This window comes from Sus scrofa, chromosome 2 (assembly GCF_000003025.6).
Source record: "Sus scrofa isolate TJ Tabasco breed Duroc chromosome 2, Sscrofa11.1, whole genome shotgun sequence".
In the NCBI taxonomy this organism is placed as follows: domain Eukaryota; kingdom Metazoa; phylum Chordata; class Mammalia; order Artiodactyla; family Suidae; genus Sus; species Sus scrofa.
This window is the reverse complement of record NC_010444.4, coordinates 87,000,845-87,018,904: the sequence shown is the minus strand read 5'-3', so window position 1 is coordinate 87,018,904 and position 18,060 is coordinate 87,000,845. Positions and strand designations below refer to the sequence as shown.

General features: G+C 35.6%; 1 protein-coding gene across 2 annotated transcripts in view; it reads left to right on the top strand.

The window, feature by feature from the left end:
- Positions 1-18,060, top strand: part of AP3B1 (adaptor related protein complex 3 beta 1 subunit) — a 266,801-nt gene that overhangs the window by 123,818 nt on the left and 124,923 nt on the right. For both annotated transcript variants that reach the window (XM_021076471.1, NM_001098585.1), the window contains 3 exon segments: positions 805-867; positions 4,749-4,881; positions 10,860-10,969. In XM_021076471.1, the coding sequence (XP_020932130.1) occupies positions 805-867; positions 4,749-4,881; positions 10,860-10,969 (306 nt within the window).

Genomic DNA, 18,060 nt, shown 5'->3' with positions numbered 1-18,060 from the left:
TTGAGATTGTTTTTTAATACTGTACCAAAAAATGTTATCATCAAAATAAAATGAAAAGTTCGTTCATAATGTAGGGGAAGATATTTCTAGTACATATATCTGAAAAATGACAAGTATCCAGAATATATAAAGAACTCCCAGAGTCTGTGCCTTTTAATTAGAGTTTTTAGACCATTTACTTTTAATGTCATTATTGATATGATTGTGTCTATCTCTACATCTTGTGTTACGTTTTCTGTTTGTCCCATCTGTTCTTTTCATGCTTTCCTACAGATTGATTGAATATTTTTATGAGTAGTAACTGAAATTGTTTAGTGTGCCTGTTTGAGATGGACTTCTACTTGCATATTTCTTGTAACTACAAATCCAGAAGAGAGAATTAAAATGTCTAAATATTGGGGTAGTAGGATGAAGAAAAACAAAATCAAGAGAATTAATTGGTATCTGGAATACAGAGGTATTATATGGAGGGCAAGTTGTTTTCTGGCTTTATTTATAGAAGAAAAATCAAACTACCTTTAGTTGTTCAGATTAATTACATATAAATTTTAAATTGGGACAAACAGTTGAAGATGTAGAATTCTCCTTCGTGTAATTATTTTTTTAAGCACTCTATAGTCATTCCGTGTTTGTAGGTGTAGAGAGACAAAGTTCACCTAAAGGGTAGAATGCCTCATAACATTTGTAATAGCGTGATTTAAAAAATATATAGAATTACCATTCCATTAAATGCCTGGCATTTAGTAAATTCATTCTTTCTATTTGTGTTTTTAAATGTTTACCTTCTCTTTTTTTCTACCATAGCTTGAAATTTTGACAAATTTGGCAAATGAAGCCAACATATCAACTCTTCTTCGAGAATTTCAGGTTTGTGTGCAATGCTTGTTATACACTAACTTCTAAAGCATCTGTTCAGTTTTAAGTTAGATATACATCTTTCAGAGTTCCCGTCGTGGTTCAGCAATTAATGAATCTGACTAGCATCCATGAGGCTATCCCTGGCCTCGCTCAGTGGGTTAAGGATATGGCGTTGCCGTGAGCTGTGGTGTAGGTCACGATGCGGTTCAGATCCCCTGTTGCTGTGGCTGTGGTGTAGGCCAGCAGCTACAGCTCTGATTTGACCCCTAGCCTGGGAGCCTCCATATGCCGTGGGTGTGGCCCTAAAAAACAAAACAACAACAAAAAATAAAGTTAGGTATGTATCTTTCTCTTTTTAGAAATGTGTAATTAAATAAATAAAACAGTGATTCAGGATAAGATTGACAACCAATAAATGTTTTTAAGAATAAACATTAACTACAAATTTAAAATTTAAGGGAAATGGGGAGTTCCCGTCGTGGTGCAGTGGTTAACGAATCCGACTAGGAACCATGAGGTTGCGGGTTCGGTCCCTGCCCTTGCTCAGTGGGTTAACGATCCGGCATTGCCGTGAGCTGTGGTGTAGGTTGCAGACGCAGCTCGGATCCTGCGTTGCTGTGGCTCTGGCGTAGGCCAGCGGCTACAGCTCTGATTAGACCCCTAGCTTGGGAACCTCCATATGCCGCAGAAGCGGCCCAAAGAAATAGCAAAAAGACAAAAAAAAAAAAAAAAAAAAAAAAAAAAAAAATTTAAGGGAAATGGGATAGTAGTCCCATTCATATTTTCATATCACAGAATTTGAGACACTGGTTATAACTCTCAGTTTGAAAATAAGTTCCTCTAAGGATTCTTTTTTTTTTGTTCTGTCAACAGTAGTCCATGCCAAACTCTGCAGTCATGAAAATGGCTTCATTTCTTACCTGATTGTCCATATTTGATTGACCTACTGCTGTTTTAGACGTTGTCCTCTTAGCTTCATGAATAGCTCAAACAGATGTGTTTAAAATTACCCCCACCATGTTTTTTTAGATTGTTATTAATGTTTTGTTTTGCTGTTTTGGGGAGTTCCCATTGTGGCTCAACAGGTTAAAAATTGACTATTGTATCCATGAAATATGGATTCAATCCCTGGCCTCGCTCAGTGGGTTAAGGATCAGGCATTGCTGCAAGCTGCAGTGTAGGTTGCAGACCCTCAGATTTGACTTTGCCATGGCTGTGATATAGGCTGACAGCTACGGCTCTGATTCACCCTCTAGGCTGTGAACTTCCATATGACGTGGGTGCAGCCCTAAAACGGAAAAAAAAAAAAAAAAAAGAAGATTGTTATGCTTCCCGGCCTCACATCCCTCAAAAATATTATTAAAAATTTATTTCATGGTTCATATGCCCTTTATGATGAAAAAGTTAGAAGATCTGAAGACTAGTGCTTGGAGCACAGTAATAGAAAACATCAGTACTATGAGTTTTACATCTTGTCAACAGTTTTCTTAACAAAAGTATATTCCATGCTGTACACTAATCACAGAGTTTTTATCAATGCCTAGCTTTTATAAAGTTATTTTGTTGCCATTATCATTCTCTATGCCTATATTAAATTTATTTTTAGCTATATAGACACTGTGTTTCTTTTTAAACATGTGATCTTATACTTTTAATAGGAGTAGTAGAATGTTAATAACATCTTCATGCTTTATAATTTTTTAACTAGATGACTGTACTTGCATGCTATTTATTTTTCTAGAAAAATTCCTTGGGAAGTTAGGGTATCTTGAGTTCCTGCTCATCTTATATTTATATGCCAGAAAATATAGTATCTCAAATCTTAGCCAGTAAACTATATAGAACAGTGTTTACATTTGACTTGTAATTCATTTTTATAGGTTTGCTTATCTATTTATTTCTAAGTATTTTAGTTTTTTTTCTTCATGTTTGCAGTTTCCTCTTTTCCTTTTTTCCTGCTGTGATGCTTAATCTGTGTGATTTGTTTGCATGTCCTTTTGCTGTCTACTTTTTGCACATGTCAAGTTTATTGGAGTTTTAGGGAGTCTCAGGTAATTTTACGGCATTGTTTAGTTGTATGGAGGGTCACACATTAGACCTGTTTCAAAATCTTGGTCATCCAGTCATTTCATTTAATATCAGGATGTTTAATAAGGTCCATTATTCAGTCAGACTTTGTAATATATCTTTTTTACATCCATCCATTTTTATCAATGTATATTTGTACCATATTCATCTGTTTATGGGTTATATTCATAGATGTGTATAGTTTACAACTTTGAGTGAAATTGAGAATGTTTCAAATACTTTTTTTTAATTGAAGAAATTAGGTAATCAGCTGGGAAATGGTTTTAAATACAGTTGATCTTTCCTACATGGGACTAAGAGTTTAATTTGTTTAAATTTATTTCTTCAACTTTTTTTTTTTTTTTTTTTGCTTTTTAGGACCTCACCTGAGGCATATGGAGGTTCCCAGGCTAGGGGTCAAATCAGAGCTGCCTCTGCCAGCCTACGCCACAGCCACAGCAAGGGCAGATCCTTAACTTACTGAGTGAGGCCAGTGATTGAACCAGGTATCAAATGCACAACCTCATGTTTCCTATTTGGATTCGTTTCCGCTGAGCCATGATGGGATCTCCTATTTCTTCAACATTAAATCATTCTCTTGGTACCATTTTCACTAAATTTGTGTCTTTTTAGATATTCTTGGATGATCTCCATTTGCCACTTAGGAATCATTTAAATGCATATACTTCTTTGCATGTTACACGAAAATGGTATTAATGCTACATTATGGGAGTTCTCGTCATGGCGCAGCGGAAACGAATCCGACTAGAAACTTGAAGTTGTGGGTTCGATCCCTGGCCTCTCTCAGTGGGTTAAGAATCTGGCATTTCTGTGAACTGTGGTGTAGGTCACAGGCACAGCTCGGATCTGGCCTTGCTGTGGCTGCGGTGTAGGCTGGCAGCTGTAGCTCCGGTTATATACCTAGCCTGGGAACTTCTGTATGCCTCAGGTGTGGCCCTAAAAAGCAAAAGAAAAAATGTACATTATGTACTTATCATTTGATGTTGGGAATTTTTTTTTAATTTATTTGAAAAATGAGATTTTAAATTCCATTTTTATATAATGTTATAAATATGCATATTAATAGTACATTTGTTTCTATATACAATAAAAGCTTAGTTTTTAAATTAGGGAAGTTATAACCAAAGTGAAATTCTTTAGGTGTGTAATAAGTAAATGATTCATGTCTTTTTAAGTTTGCATAAATGTATGGTTTATGGTGTATTTTTATAACATTCTTTTAAAGAAGATTGTTTTCAAAAGTGCGGTGTTTTATCTTGTAAATTGAGTATTTATAAAGTCTATTAAAATGCTACTCATTGTAGCTAATATAGTTTTGTTGCCATTCAGAAATCATTTTGAAAGTAAATTGTTTATCAGTAGCATATTGATCCTTTTCCTCCTCTTCTCTCAATTTTTAAGTTTAGTATCTCTGAAAAAGCAACCCTTTTTTCATAGATTCACAGATGCTTCTGATTAAATGAACTGAAATCTCTAAAGAGAGAACTCTCATCATCTCTTTCAACCTTGCACTTAAACTAATTGCTGTCTTTGGGTGACTGCTCCTCACTATCTCTTTTGGAGTCATAAGCTACTGGTGGCCAAAGGTGAATGAACCTAGCTTGAAAATGTGCCCCTTCTGTAGCCACATTCTTGAAGTGAAAAAATAGATAAAGTTAAGAGTTGGACCTACTTTTGTGCCTATAGATGAGAAGATTACGTATTCTAGAATTTCTGTAGATTGACAAAGGTTAATATTATAGGGATTTTATTGTTCACATGCTAGTACTGGTGTATAAACTAATTAAGATAATATTTTTTAGACCTACGTGAAAAGCCAGGATAAACAATTTGCAGCAGCCACTATTCAAACTATAGGCAGATGTGCAACCAATATCTCAGAAGTCACTGACACATGCCTCAATGGCCTGGTGTGTCTGCTGTCCAACAGGGATGGTAAGTTGACAGATTTATTTTCAAATAATTTATCATTTGAATATTCTTAGTATGATCTGCAAATGTAACTTCTTTTTATATTGCATTTTAGTTTTTCCTGTATAATATTTTATCTTTGAAATACACACACACACACACACACACACACACAGTTTTTTGTTGTTATTTTAGTAAATTACTTAACTTACAAACAATTTTTTGGCCTAAACAGAACTAAGAAAGCGTTGTTTGTTTTTTCATCATTTAATCACTTTCATTGTGCCCTTTCCACAAAGATTCCATTTTACTGCTTTTTAATGGCCTAAGTCATGTATAATGTTGGTTCACCTGCAGAGGGTGCTAAAAGCAGGCAAATGACTTGATAACATGAAAAGTTATAAAAGCTTGATCAAAAAATATGCTAAATGTGTACCATCGAAGTTTTTTTTTTCCCAGAAATTCAGCTATTAATTTTATATGCAAGATGAATTAGATTTAAAAGTCATCAGTTTGGAACAGCTTAATGTTTTTAAGCCAAACATTGTCTAAACATTTAGTGTAACTGGATAGATAATATCCAGTAGGGATATGTAGTCTAGATTTCATACTTTCTGTGATAAGACGTCAGTTATTTCTATGAAGTAGATTTAGAATAAATGAGACCTTTCGGAGAAAGAAAGAAAAAGGATTCAACTTTAACCTTTAAAATTATTTATAAAAATGAGATTAAAATGAGATTCTTTTCAGGAAAAGCATAACTTTCTTTGTAAAACCATTGAAATTTTTGTGGACTTCTAAATGTAATTCTCTCATATCTAGACAGTCATATGTGTCAGAGAAGCCATAAGGTGAAATAACAAAATTGATTTTTTAAAATATTTTATTTGGAAAGTAATTTTTTACTGCAATGACTCTGTTACCCATAATTGTCTTTCCCACATGTTAATCTCTTTAGAAAGCTCTAACATTGTTGTAAGTACTTTTGATGAAAAAAAAAAAATGGAAACAAAATTTATCTCCAAATAAGAGTTACCTTTATTGTAAGCATGAAATTATAAACTTTAAACTAAAATGTTATGATGCATGTAACATTTTTCTATATGCAGTATTGTTACTCCCAAAAGTGGCAACAAAAATTATTGAACTTTCTTTTTAAATTTGACTTTAGAAGGTAACTACAGAAGATAGGGTGGTAAATATGATCTATTTTATCTGTTTCTACTTTTAACAGTAAATCCTTTTTATTTTTGTTTCTATGTCATACTTTAAAACGTGAGTTTAAAAATGTTTTCATTTTTCTCTATCTTTAATAATGACTTTCTGTTTGATCAAACAAGGCACAGTTCCATTTGTTTGCATACAAAAAGCACCACAAATCAGTTAGAACATTGCTTAGTTCTTCCAAATACAAGATGTATTCAGTGTTTCTCAATTTTTTATTTTATGACCCCTTTTACTCATGGGAAATTTTTAGGCTGGATTTTAAAGCAGTTATTTCTACTTTGGCTTTGTAACACATTAATTTCTCAAAAATATTTTTTATTGACTTTGATTTAAAAGATGAATTCACAACCCTTTTAAGGGAAGTAGTATTTTAAGGGAAGAATAGATCATTTTATAATTAGACAATGAGAGACTACTATAATTTATAATTTATAGTCACTCTTTAACTAATTTAAACCCTGATAATTTAATGTTTAAGCTTTTGATTTTGGTAAATCAGAACTCACTTTATAACCATAGATTTTTTTTTTTTTTTTTTTTTGCTTTAAATGTTAAGAAACCTAAACCGTGTTTTGCAGGTTCTGGTTGCACAGTCCTCATTGGCTTGATTCTTTAACTCTTTATCATAGGTCCCACACTTTTGTAATTTGGATATCTGGCTCAGTAACATTAAAGAAAGTAATAATATTTTTAACCTATAATCATCAATCATTACAACAGAGCCCCTTTCTCTTCTTATATTAAGATCTGTTTTTAGGAATAAATACTGCGAATGAGGCCTCAGTTTCTTTAAAAGCTGTAAGCTCTAAGGATTTGTGACTCTTTGATTTTATATTAGTATGAATACCTCATCATCTCCTCAGATAATATATCTTATCCCAGGGACAGCATTAGCTGCATTATTATATATATATTCTTCTTGGACCTATAGGGTTTTTTTGTTTTATCGTTGTTGACTTTTTCCTTGTTGGCATGGGCAGGACTTCTAGGCAGACTTAAAGCTTGCCCTGGATAGTTCAATATCACTATGTAGGATTCATTGACATTTCCTAAGGAAACTTCTTTAGAAGAAATCTTCATTTCCGTTGACTTAGGATAATTTAATTCTGTAGTTAATTTTCTTTAGGTAGCATATTAGCAAAATTTACTTGTCTTATCATTTCCTATAAACTAAAAGGATTGGGGCAGAGAACTATTTTTTGTTTTATTTTGTTTTAGTTTTATATAATCTAATAAGCCTTTGTTGAAAACTTGAATCAGTGAAGGTATTTAGTAAATGTAGAATAGATTAATAAAATAGTGTCTGCCTTTAAGGAGCTCACAATCTGATGGAGGGAGACAATAAAATAAAACAGCATATTATAGTCTTCCTGTATATTGACCACTCTTTCAGTTGCCAGCTATCTGCTCTCATGCAGAACTAGACTACCTGTGTTTGAATGTTAATGTTGTCTTCAGTAAATTACTTAATCTCCCTATGGTTCAGATTCCTCATTTGAAAAATGAAGATAATAGTAGGCTGCATTAATCTTAAGAAACCTAAGTAAACCAGTCACAGAAAGAAATTCTGAGTGTTTCCACTTGTATGAAGTGTTAGAATTGTCAAATTTGTAGAATCCAAGAGTAGAAAGAGCTCCTTGCCAGGGCCTAGGAGAAAAGGAAAATGAGGTACTACTAATTTGGGGCATTGAGGTTCAGTTAAGCAAGGTGATAAAGCTCTAGAGATCTACTGTATAACATTATACAGTAATGTCTTGTACACTTAAGATTTTGTTAAGAGGGGTAGATCTCATGTTCAGTGTTCTTACCAAAATAAAATAACTGTTCTTCTTAGAGTGAGGCTCATTAGGTTCTCTTGAGGACAGGAGAAAGCTAGGAAAGGCCCAGAACATAAGATCATTTTGTGCTTGTGGTAGAGCACCACAGTAGTGCCAAGGTCTTTGAAAACCAGGAGGTGGCATAAAGGAAGAGAAAGGCAGAATGACCTGAGGGGAATGAGAAGGCACATGGTTAGGCAGAATAACACCCTCACCTCCCCTCTGCCACCAAGGATGTCCAGGTCCTAATGCCTGGAACCTGTGTATATGGTATTTAATGCAGCAAAAGGGGCTTTACAGATAAGATTAAAATTCTTGAAATGGAGAAATTATTCATCAGTAATCTTGGACCCGGTGTAACCAGGAAAGCAAGACGTGAGAAGCAGAGGTTAGAGCGATGCCATTGCTGGAAGGGGGCCTTGAGCCAAGGAATGTGGGCAGCCTCTAAAATTAGGAAAAGGCAAAGAATGGATTTCCCCTTAAAACCTCCATGGTGAACCTAGTCTTATTGACACCTTGAATTTTGCTCCAAACTTCTGGCTCCAGAACTGTAAAATGATAAATTTGTGTTGCTTTAGGCCATTAAGTTCGTGGTAATCTATAACAACAACAAGCGAAAACTAAGATAACACCAAAGGATATTAATGCCGCATTTATTTCAGCTAGAGCCAACCCTGCCTCTGTGTGTAGATAATTAAAATTATACATCCTTTTTCAAAACTGAGGCTAGTTTTGTAATAATATATTTTTAAAAGATACATTTTTATACTACGGATTCTTTAAAATCACACTTGTCGTATTTTACTTTGTACATTAATTGATTGCTTATATATCACTTAATGTTTCCTAGCAGAGTGGTAAGTTGGAGGAAGGCAGAGTCTTATTCTGATTTAATCCTTGTTTTCCTCGTAATTCCAAGAGGTGGTCTTTATAAAAGTAATGCCTGCTTGTCATAACATAAAATATTAGCGTTAAAATGGTAAATTCTGGTTCTGAGTTTAAACTCTCCAGTGCATCTTTCTTTCTTCATCTTTAAAATGATGATAATAAGGTATCTTATTGTTGTGAGAATAAAAAGAAATGTATCACTTTGTAAACTAAAATATTACAAAATATTAATGTATCATTCCCATGGAGAAAGAGGTGTGTGTGTAGATATATATATATATATATATATATATATATATATGATATATATATAGTTTGAAACTCATATGTTTAATAATGATTAGGATGATGAAATATTTTTTGCTTATATTCTTAAAGGGAGCTAGATATGAAAATGTTTCAGAGAAAAAAAATAATGGAACACAAGCCATGGTGTATTTCCACTATAATATTAAAATAAACTCTGGAGTTCCTATGATGGCTCATCAGAAACGAATCTGACTAGTGTCCATGAGGACACAAGTTCAATGCCTGGCCTCACTCAGTGGGTTAAAGATCCTGCATTTTCATGAGCTGGATCTGGCATTGCTGTGGCTGTGGTGTAGGCTGGCAGCTACAGCTCTGATTTGACCCCTAGCTTGGAAACCTCCATAGGCCGTGGGTGCAACCCTAAAAAAACAAAATAAATACATTAAATAAAATGAACTTTTATAGTGTATGCCAGAGGAGGCTCTAATATCCATGAATCCCAGTTAATTTTTTTAAAAGCCCAGAATAGTAAGTAAGTAAGGCAATGTCAGTGTATTTCTTTGACATCAGTAACATTAATAATCATTTATATAAGATTTCACTCCGTAAGGTCAGATGCACTATTATATTTCTCTACGGGTGCCACCAAAAGTGTAACGCTGGACCAATGGCTAGCCTGTCGTAACTCAAACTCAAAATTCCAATTTGAGGATCTGCTGAGCCACTCCTAGCACAAATTAATGTATTAGTTAAGGCCCTGGGAAGAAATAGATGATACACTTAAAAAGAGCTGATTGAAGAGAATTTAATGAAGAAACTATTTATAGTATGTGGGCCGTATTAAGGGAAACCAACAAGGTATGCTCTTACACCCTGAGGCTAGCAGGCTGGCAATGGTGGGAAGCCTTGACCATATCTAGAATTGAAGGGAAGGAATGAGGAGTAGGGACAGTTACTGGACCCTGCTGGAGAGAGCCACTCATAGGAGCTGAAACCTTCAGTAGAGGAATGCAAACATTCCTCCAGAGGGAGGCCTGGCAGGAGAACGTTCCAGGATAATAAGTATTCTCTCATGCCCCTGATCGCCTGGTGGTGCTTCCTATTGACTAAATATAGTTGGAAGCCAGGGGCAAACAAGTCTGGCTAATGCAGTTATGGAGGTCAGCCTCTAAGGGCACAGAGTTGAGCCGAGAACTGCAGATAGTAGATTCATGCATCAAATAGAAACTGTTTAGCTCACAAACCCACTCTTTCTGGCTCTGACATCCATGCTATTTCTATAGCAATACCTCCCCTACTACTAATAATTCTTAGTACTCACTTTTCTAGTAAATTCTAGTAGTAATCCTTACTATTTCACTTTTTCATACCACTTAGGGAATTTTTTGTTGTTGTTTGCCATTTTCTTTAGAGTTAAAAAATGTTAATTAGATCGTAGGTATTTGATGACCACTATATAATTGGTGGGAATCAAAGAACAGTATTTGAGAGCTGTAGGTAAAAGCCACAGATGCTTGAACATTATGATGATTACATAATTTAACCTCACTTTGCTTTTCTGAATTAAAGAAGCAAAAATTAGAAAGGAATGTCAGGAGCTAAGAGATAGCAGCAGAAGTTAGAGATTAAAGTTTACTCTTCTACTTTAGATGAATGCACACCCCCAAAATTTAGAAGTGCACTCATTGTTACAGTTTTCACTTAGTCATTTAAGACATGGGGACTCATTTGCTAATTTAAATTTACATTTGACCAATAATAAAGCATTTGAATTGAATTACACATATTTTGTATAAATAATCTGATTTTTTTTTTCTTCAGAAATAGTTGTTGCTGAAAGTGTGGTTGTTATTAAGAAATTACTGCAAATGCAACCCATTCAACATGGTGAAATTATTAAACATATGGCCAAACTCTTGGACAGTATCACTGTGAGTACCAATTAAGAGACCTTTGCTTTCAGTACCAGTGCAGCCATATTTTATGCAGTAAATGATAGTTTTGTTAAAAATTAATAGACATACTAAAGTAAAATGGTTAAGAAAGCGGAACTGTCTGGATTCTAATCCTTGTCCTAAGGTTGTGCACTGTTGTAGAAGGAAATCACAAATCTGAAAAGTGGGAAGGATGCAGTAAATACTGGAGAATTGGGTTGGAATTGGAGATATCATTGTGAACTTCTTGGGTTTTTATATAGATATCTAGATGTGTCTGAGTGTGTATGTGCATGTATATATGTGTCTGCATGCATTTGTATGTACACATATGAATGCATACGTGAGAATACAAACATCTATTTCCTATCACTATCTTTTGAGGGCCTCCATGCAATAACAACCCCAATAGCAATGAGTACACCTCGTGCCCAGACCTTGGTTTGTTTTTTGAGATAATAATTTCATGCTATAAATTCAGAAATTCACCCTTTTAAGTATCTAATTCAGTGGGGTTTGCTGTATTGCTAAAGTTGTGTAGCATCACCACCATGTAATTCCAGAACATTTGTATCACCTCTGAAATCAAGTCCATAACCTGAAACTCTTGATCCTCCCTTTACTGCAGCCCCTGACACCCACTAGTCTACTTTCTATCTGTATGGATTTGATTATTCTGGGCATTTCATGCAAATGGATCGTATAATAAATGGCTTTTTGTGTCTGGCTTTTTCTCACTTAGCATGTTTTCAAGGTTCATGCATGTTGTAGAATGTAGTACTGCATCCCCTTTATGTAGACCTTGGTTTTTAATTTCCATTCCTCATTTAAAGGAACCAGGGCTCCTTAGAGAAATGGCTGATTTCAGAGCTAGAGCAAGGAAAGAAGATAATCTTGGAACATCTTGTTGGGTCATAAAAGCAAAGTAGTGCTCACAGAAATATAGAGACATGTCAAAAAGATACAGAGCCAGTTTGAAGGGGCTCCCACTGGCTAATTTGAGCAACAAAATAAATGACAGTAAAAGGAATAAAACCTGTTGAATAGGGTAAAAATCTCTGAATCTACACTGGAATGAATAAATGAGTAAGAAGAAAGGGAGGTTGTTCCTTAGAATGCAAAAACAACTAAGAAATGTAGAACGAATGATGGACTTGCCAGTCATCACAAGAGTAAGTGATTCTGGCAAGAATCATTAACAAATATTAAAAACTAGGGGTGAAAATCTGAGTAGTAACAGCAGATTTGTAAAGTCTCCAAGGATATCTTCATAAGATACTTCTTAATTAAGAAGGGCAAATTGGAGTTCCCGTTGTGGCCCAGTGGTTAACGAATCTGACTAGGAACCATGAAGTTGCAGGTTCCATCCCTGGCCTTGCTCACTGGGTTAAGGATCCGGTATTGCCGTGAGCTGTGGTGTAGGTTGCAGATGCAGCTTAGATCCCGAGTTGCTGTGGCTCTGATGTAGGCCAGCGGCTACAGCTCAAATTAGACCCCTAGCCTGGGAACCTCCATATGCCGCGGGAAGCGGCCCTAGAAAAAGGCAAAAAGACAAAAAAAAATTAAAATAAAATAAAATAAAGGGCAAATTAAGAACTTTTGACTTTACAGCAGAGAAACCTAGCAGACCCTACCTGAACCAAATGAACATAGTTAACATTGCCACAAATGGGATCATATATACCTTCTGATAAAGTACGCCAAACAGAACTTCGCATCAAGTCTGTTGAGTTCCTGCCAAAAGTGAATAACTTGAATATCATCAAGAGGAAACATGAAACAAAACCAAGTGAGGATATTCTACAGAATAACTGTCTCATACTCTTTAAAAATGATAATGTCATGAAATGGTAAGAGAAACTCAGGAACCTTTCCAGTTTGAAAGAGATTAAAAGGATATGACAACTCTATACAACACATAATTTGGGATTTTTTTTGCTTTATAAAAGATTTTATAGGGATAATTGGAAAAATTCTCAGTCACATCTGGAGATTACGTAATTATATTGGTTCATTGTTCATTTTCTTGATTTTTTAATAATTCTACAGTGGTTATTATATAAGAGCATTCCTTTTATTACGAAGTTTACAATGAGGTATTTCAGGGTATTAGGACATATCTACAACTTTTAGTCATTTAGAAGCCAAAATATGTTTGTATCGTAGAAAACTAGAGCAAATATGACAAATTGTTAACATTTGGGAAATATGGATGAAGAGTATTCAGAAATTCTTTTTACTCTTCTTGCAAGTGTTCTATAAATCTGAAACTGTGTTTAAGAATTAAATTTAAAAATACTACTTTCTGCCGTGTCACTTACGAGCTCCATGTCCTTACATTAAATCATTTTTCACAGAACTAGAACAAACAATCCAACAATTAAATGGAACCACAAAAGTCCCAGAATTGCCAAACCAATTCTGAGGAACAAAAACCAAGCAGGAGGCATAACTTCAGGCAATATTACAGAGCCACAGTCATTAACACAGTGTGGTACTGGTACCAAAACAGACATACGGACCAGTGGAACAGAATGGAGAACACAGAAATAAACCCAGACACCTACGGTCAATTAATCTTAGATAAAGGAGGCAAGAACGTACAATGGGAAAAGGACAGTCTTTTCAGCAAGTATTGCTGGGAAACCCGGGCAGCTGCATGCAAATCAGTGAAACCAGAACACACCCTCACACCATGCACAAAAATCAACTCAAAATGGCTGAAAGACTTAAATATAAGACAAGAGGCCATCAAACTCCTGGAAGAGAACACAGGCAAAACATTCTCTGACATCCACCTTACGAATATTTTCTCAGGTGGGTCTCCCAAAGCAACAGAAATAAGAGCAAAAACAAACCAGTGGGACCTAATCAAACTGACAAGCTTTTGCACACCAAAAAGCAAACAAAAAGACAACCTACAGAATGGGAGAAGATACTTTCAAAGGATGCAACTGACAAGGGCTTAATCTCTAGAATATCCAGGCAATTTTTACAACTCAACAGCAAAAAAGCCAACAACCCATTGGAAAAATGGGCAAAAGACCTGAATAGATATTTTTCCAAGGAAGATAAACAGATGGCCAACAATTACATAAAAAAATGCTCAACATTCCTGATTATTAGAGAAATGCAAATCAAAACTACCATGAGATACCACCTCACACCAGTCAAAATGGCTATCATTGATAAATCCACAAATAACAAGTGCTGGAGGGGGTGTGGAGAAAAGGGGAACCCTCCTGCATTGTTGGTGGGAATATAAGCTAGTATAACCACTGTGGAGAATAGCATGGAGGTACCTTAGAAAACTATACTTAGAACTACCATATGACGCAGCAATCCCACTCTTGGGCATATATCTGGACAAAACTTTCCTTAAAAAAGACACATGCACCCGCATGTTCATTGCAGTACTAGTCACAGTAGCCAAGACATGGAAACAACCCAAATGTCCATCAACAGACGATTGGATTAGGAAGATGTGGTATATATACACAATGCAATACTACTCAGCCATAAAAAAGAACGACATAATGCCATTTGCAGCAACATGGATGGAACTAGAGACTCTCATACTGAGTGAAGTTAAGTCAGAAAGAGGAAGACAAATACCATATGATATCACTTATATCTGGAATCTCATATATGGCACAAATGAACCTTTCCACAGAAAAGAAAATCATGGACATGGAGAATAGACTTATGGTTGCTGAGGGGAAGGGGGAGGGAATGGGATGGATCAGGAGCTTGGGGTTAAAGATGCAGACTGTTGTCTTTGGAGTGGATTAGCAATGGGATCCTGCTGTGTAGCCCTGGGAACTCTGCGTAGTCACTTATGATGGAGCATGATAATGTGCAAAAATAGAATGCGTACATGTATGTGTAACTGGGCCACCATGCTGTACAGTAGAAAAAAAAAATAATGAATTGGGGAAAAAACCCCAAAGTCTGAATACAAACAGTTGAAGTGGAAATTAAAAGGAAGAATAAAATATTCAATGGAAAAAATAAATAAATAAAACCTCTATACTTCACTTTTCCCATTTGTAGAATGGTGAGAGTAATGGAACCTATGTCGTTTTAAGTATTGTGTTAGTTAATAAATGTAATGGTCTTAGAACATTTTCTGGCACACAGCACTTTGTGTTAGCTGTTATTGTTATTCGTGTCGTATTTCATTCTCGTCTTCCCTTTGGAACTAAAGTTTTTGAAAGAATTAGCTGAAAGCTTTATTTCCTTACTTCAACTCCTCAACTCATACAGTCTGATTTTGACTTGTCGCACCACTCCATTCTTCTGTTTTTCCAGGGCCACTGACCATCTCCTTTATATTAAATCCAATGGATGGTTTTCTGTCCACCTCTTTCTTAATGTTCTGTTAGCGTTTAATTTCACTGGCCAGTTTTTCCCTTTTGAGACATTCTTGCTCCATGGCTTCTGTCTATTTTTCTTCAGACTCTTCTCCGTTGTGTTTGCCTTTTACTCTGCCTACCCCTTGAGTGTTGCTTAGTTTCCAGCTAATGTTCTATAACTACAAGAGTTTAAGGGGGGAGGGGTGTATTATGATCAGCCCTCGTATTTTCAAGTTTTGCATAGGTGGATTCAACCAGCAGTGGATGGAAATGTCGATATAAGTTGATTGAGTCTGTGTATATAAAACCCTCGACAGTATATTTAAATCTTTGTGTAAGTGAGTGCATGCAGCTCAGATCCCCATTGTGCAGGGGTCAGCTATATTTCCTTGTTTGAAGGTGGAGTAATCTGTACTCTGAGTCTGTTCAGAGGGATCATATTTGTGAAGTTAAAGGTAATAGAGTACTAGGTTTGGAGCCTGCCAGTCAGGACCAATTTTTTAATCTCTGGTGGCACAGTTTTTTTTCCCTCAGTGTGTTATTCAGGCTTGCGGGGAGTTAACACGTTTATCTTAAAGCTAAGAGTAACACTCACAGGGGTCACTGAGCATCTGATCGTCTACCACATCCTCGCCGTATCTACTCTTACTGTTGGTTAATAATCAAAGTCAGGACTTCTTACAAAGATTGTGTATGAGAGGGTAAGAGAGTGGATTTGAAAACCAGATTGCTTGGGTTCAAATTTAGTCTGCGTTCTGCTAGCTTTGTGAACTTAAGCAATTTATTTGACTTCTCTCTGCTCTAGTTTGGTCCTCTGTAAAATGGGAACTGTCATACTAATAACTTCATAGATCTGTTGTAAAGAATAAATGAGTCAACATATATTAAATGCTTAGAACAGTGCTTAGTGTAAGCTGTTATTATGATTATGGGTATATTTAAAGTTTTTGTAGAAGGCAAATTTGATAAAGTTTAAATTTAGTAAGCATTCTTGTAGCTCTTTTTATGTTTTATTTATTTATTTAACATAACCCCTGTAGTGCTAGCTATATGCCAGGCACCATTCTAAGCACCTTAAAAATATAAATCACCATTTTTAATAACAACTCTGAAAGGTAGATTCTATTAGTATTCTCATTTTACGTAAGAGGAAACTGAAGCACAGAGAAGTTAGGTAATTTTCTTAGGTCACATAGCTAGTAGATCTGCTTTCTTAACCTACCAATCTGCTATATCTGTCTTCTGTTTCTAGTCTCTCTCTTTTTTATACTCAATTCACATGACCTGGCCAGGATTTTACTGTTGTTTCCTTTTGATTCCATCAAAACATTGACAAATTAGGCATTAGATTGGTCCATACTTGCGCTAATGTACAACAAATGTTTGACATTATTTGTCATTGATCTATTGATGAGAGATGGGAGGGTAAAACCTTTTCCTACTGTCTATTGAAATGGACATCCAGCATCCCTGTGTACTAAGCATCAAATTGCAGTAGTATTTTTAGTCATTGTAGCAATCACAGATATTCCTACAGGTATTTAGACACATCCCCCCCCCCTTTTGGGTCTTTTTAGCGCCATACCCTTGGCATATGGAAGTTCCCAGGCTAGGGGTCAAATCGGAGCTACAGTTGCTGGCCTGCACCACAGCCACAGCAACACAGGATCCAAGCCATGTCTGTGACCGACCTACACTACACCTCATGGCAATGCCAGATCCTTAACCCACTGAGTGGGTCCAGGGATCAAACCCACATCCTCGTGGATACTAGTTGGGTTCATTACCACTGAACCACAACAGGAACTCCTGTAGATAACTTTAGACAAGTGTTAAATCTTCTAGTAAGGACCACTTTTCTAAGCAAGAACTAATAAACCAAAGCAGGGAACTCTAGATAGGGGAAGACAAAGAATAGTGATATAGACTATAAGTGCATATTTAGACACCTAACTAAATGTATAAGAATACACTAGCAATGTCTACCACAAATGCTAAATGAGAACTCTTCAAAAAGAAGGGACATAATATAAGGGGAATTCTAATAATCTGGAACTAAAAATGTTGAACAGTCTTAGAAAACCCATGGGTAGTATGGTATTGGGGCAGAATAAAAGGGTTTTTAAGGGAGGAAAAGCATGGAGGGGGGTGAAATTATTTTAGAATTTTCATCTTGTGTTTAAAAAGTAGTAAGGTGAAAAGAGATTATTTTAGTAAAAACAGTGGGTTTGGTAGGGGAAACGAGGTATTGTTTATAGAATGGTATATTATTTATAGAAAGATGGGGAAATGTGTGTGTGGTTATAAGAAATAGGAACGTGGAGTTATTAGCAGTTATCTTCTGCAGAATTTAGTGAAAACTGTGCTGTTACACTTGTTCTGGTCTTTTTAGAAAGGGAAAGGCAATGACAAAGGAGTGTTAGAGCATTCACGTGAATCCAGAAGCTTACACATGAAACCTGTGATAGTGTTTGAGACTCATATGAGGCCAATTGCAGACTTTCTTGGAAGAAGAATTTGTTGTATTTGATTATGTCCCTGTGTGGGGCTCAGGAAAAATGTTCGATCCCGTCAGCTTTCTCTACAACAATTGTTAGAATATTAGCCAAGTAAATTCTTTCTTACAGATCTATATAGCAAAGCTTTTTGTTTGTTTGTTTTTTGTCAGGCAGAAGATAACTATTAGTGGAATACAAAAATATGGTGGGAATTCCAAATTCACAAAAGGAAAAA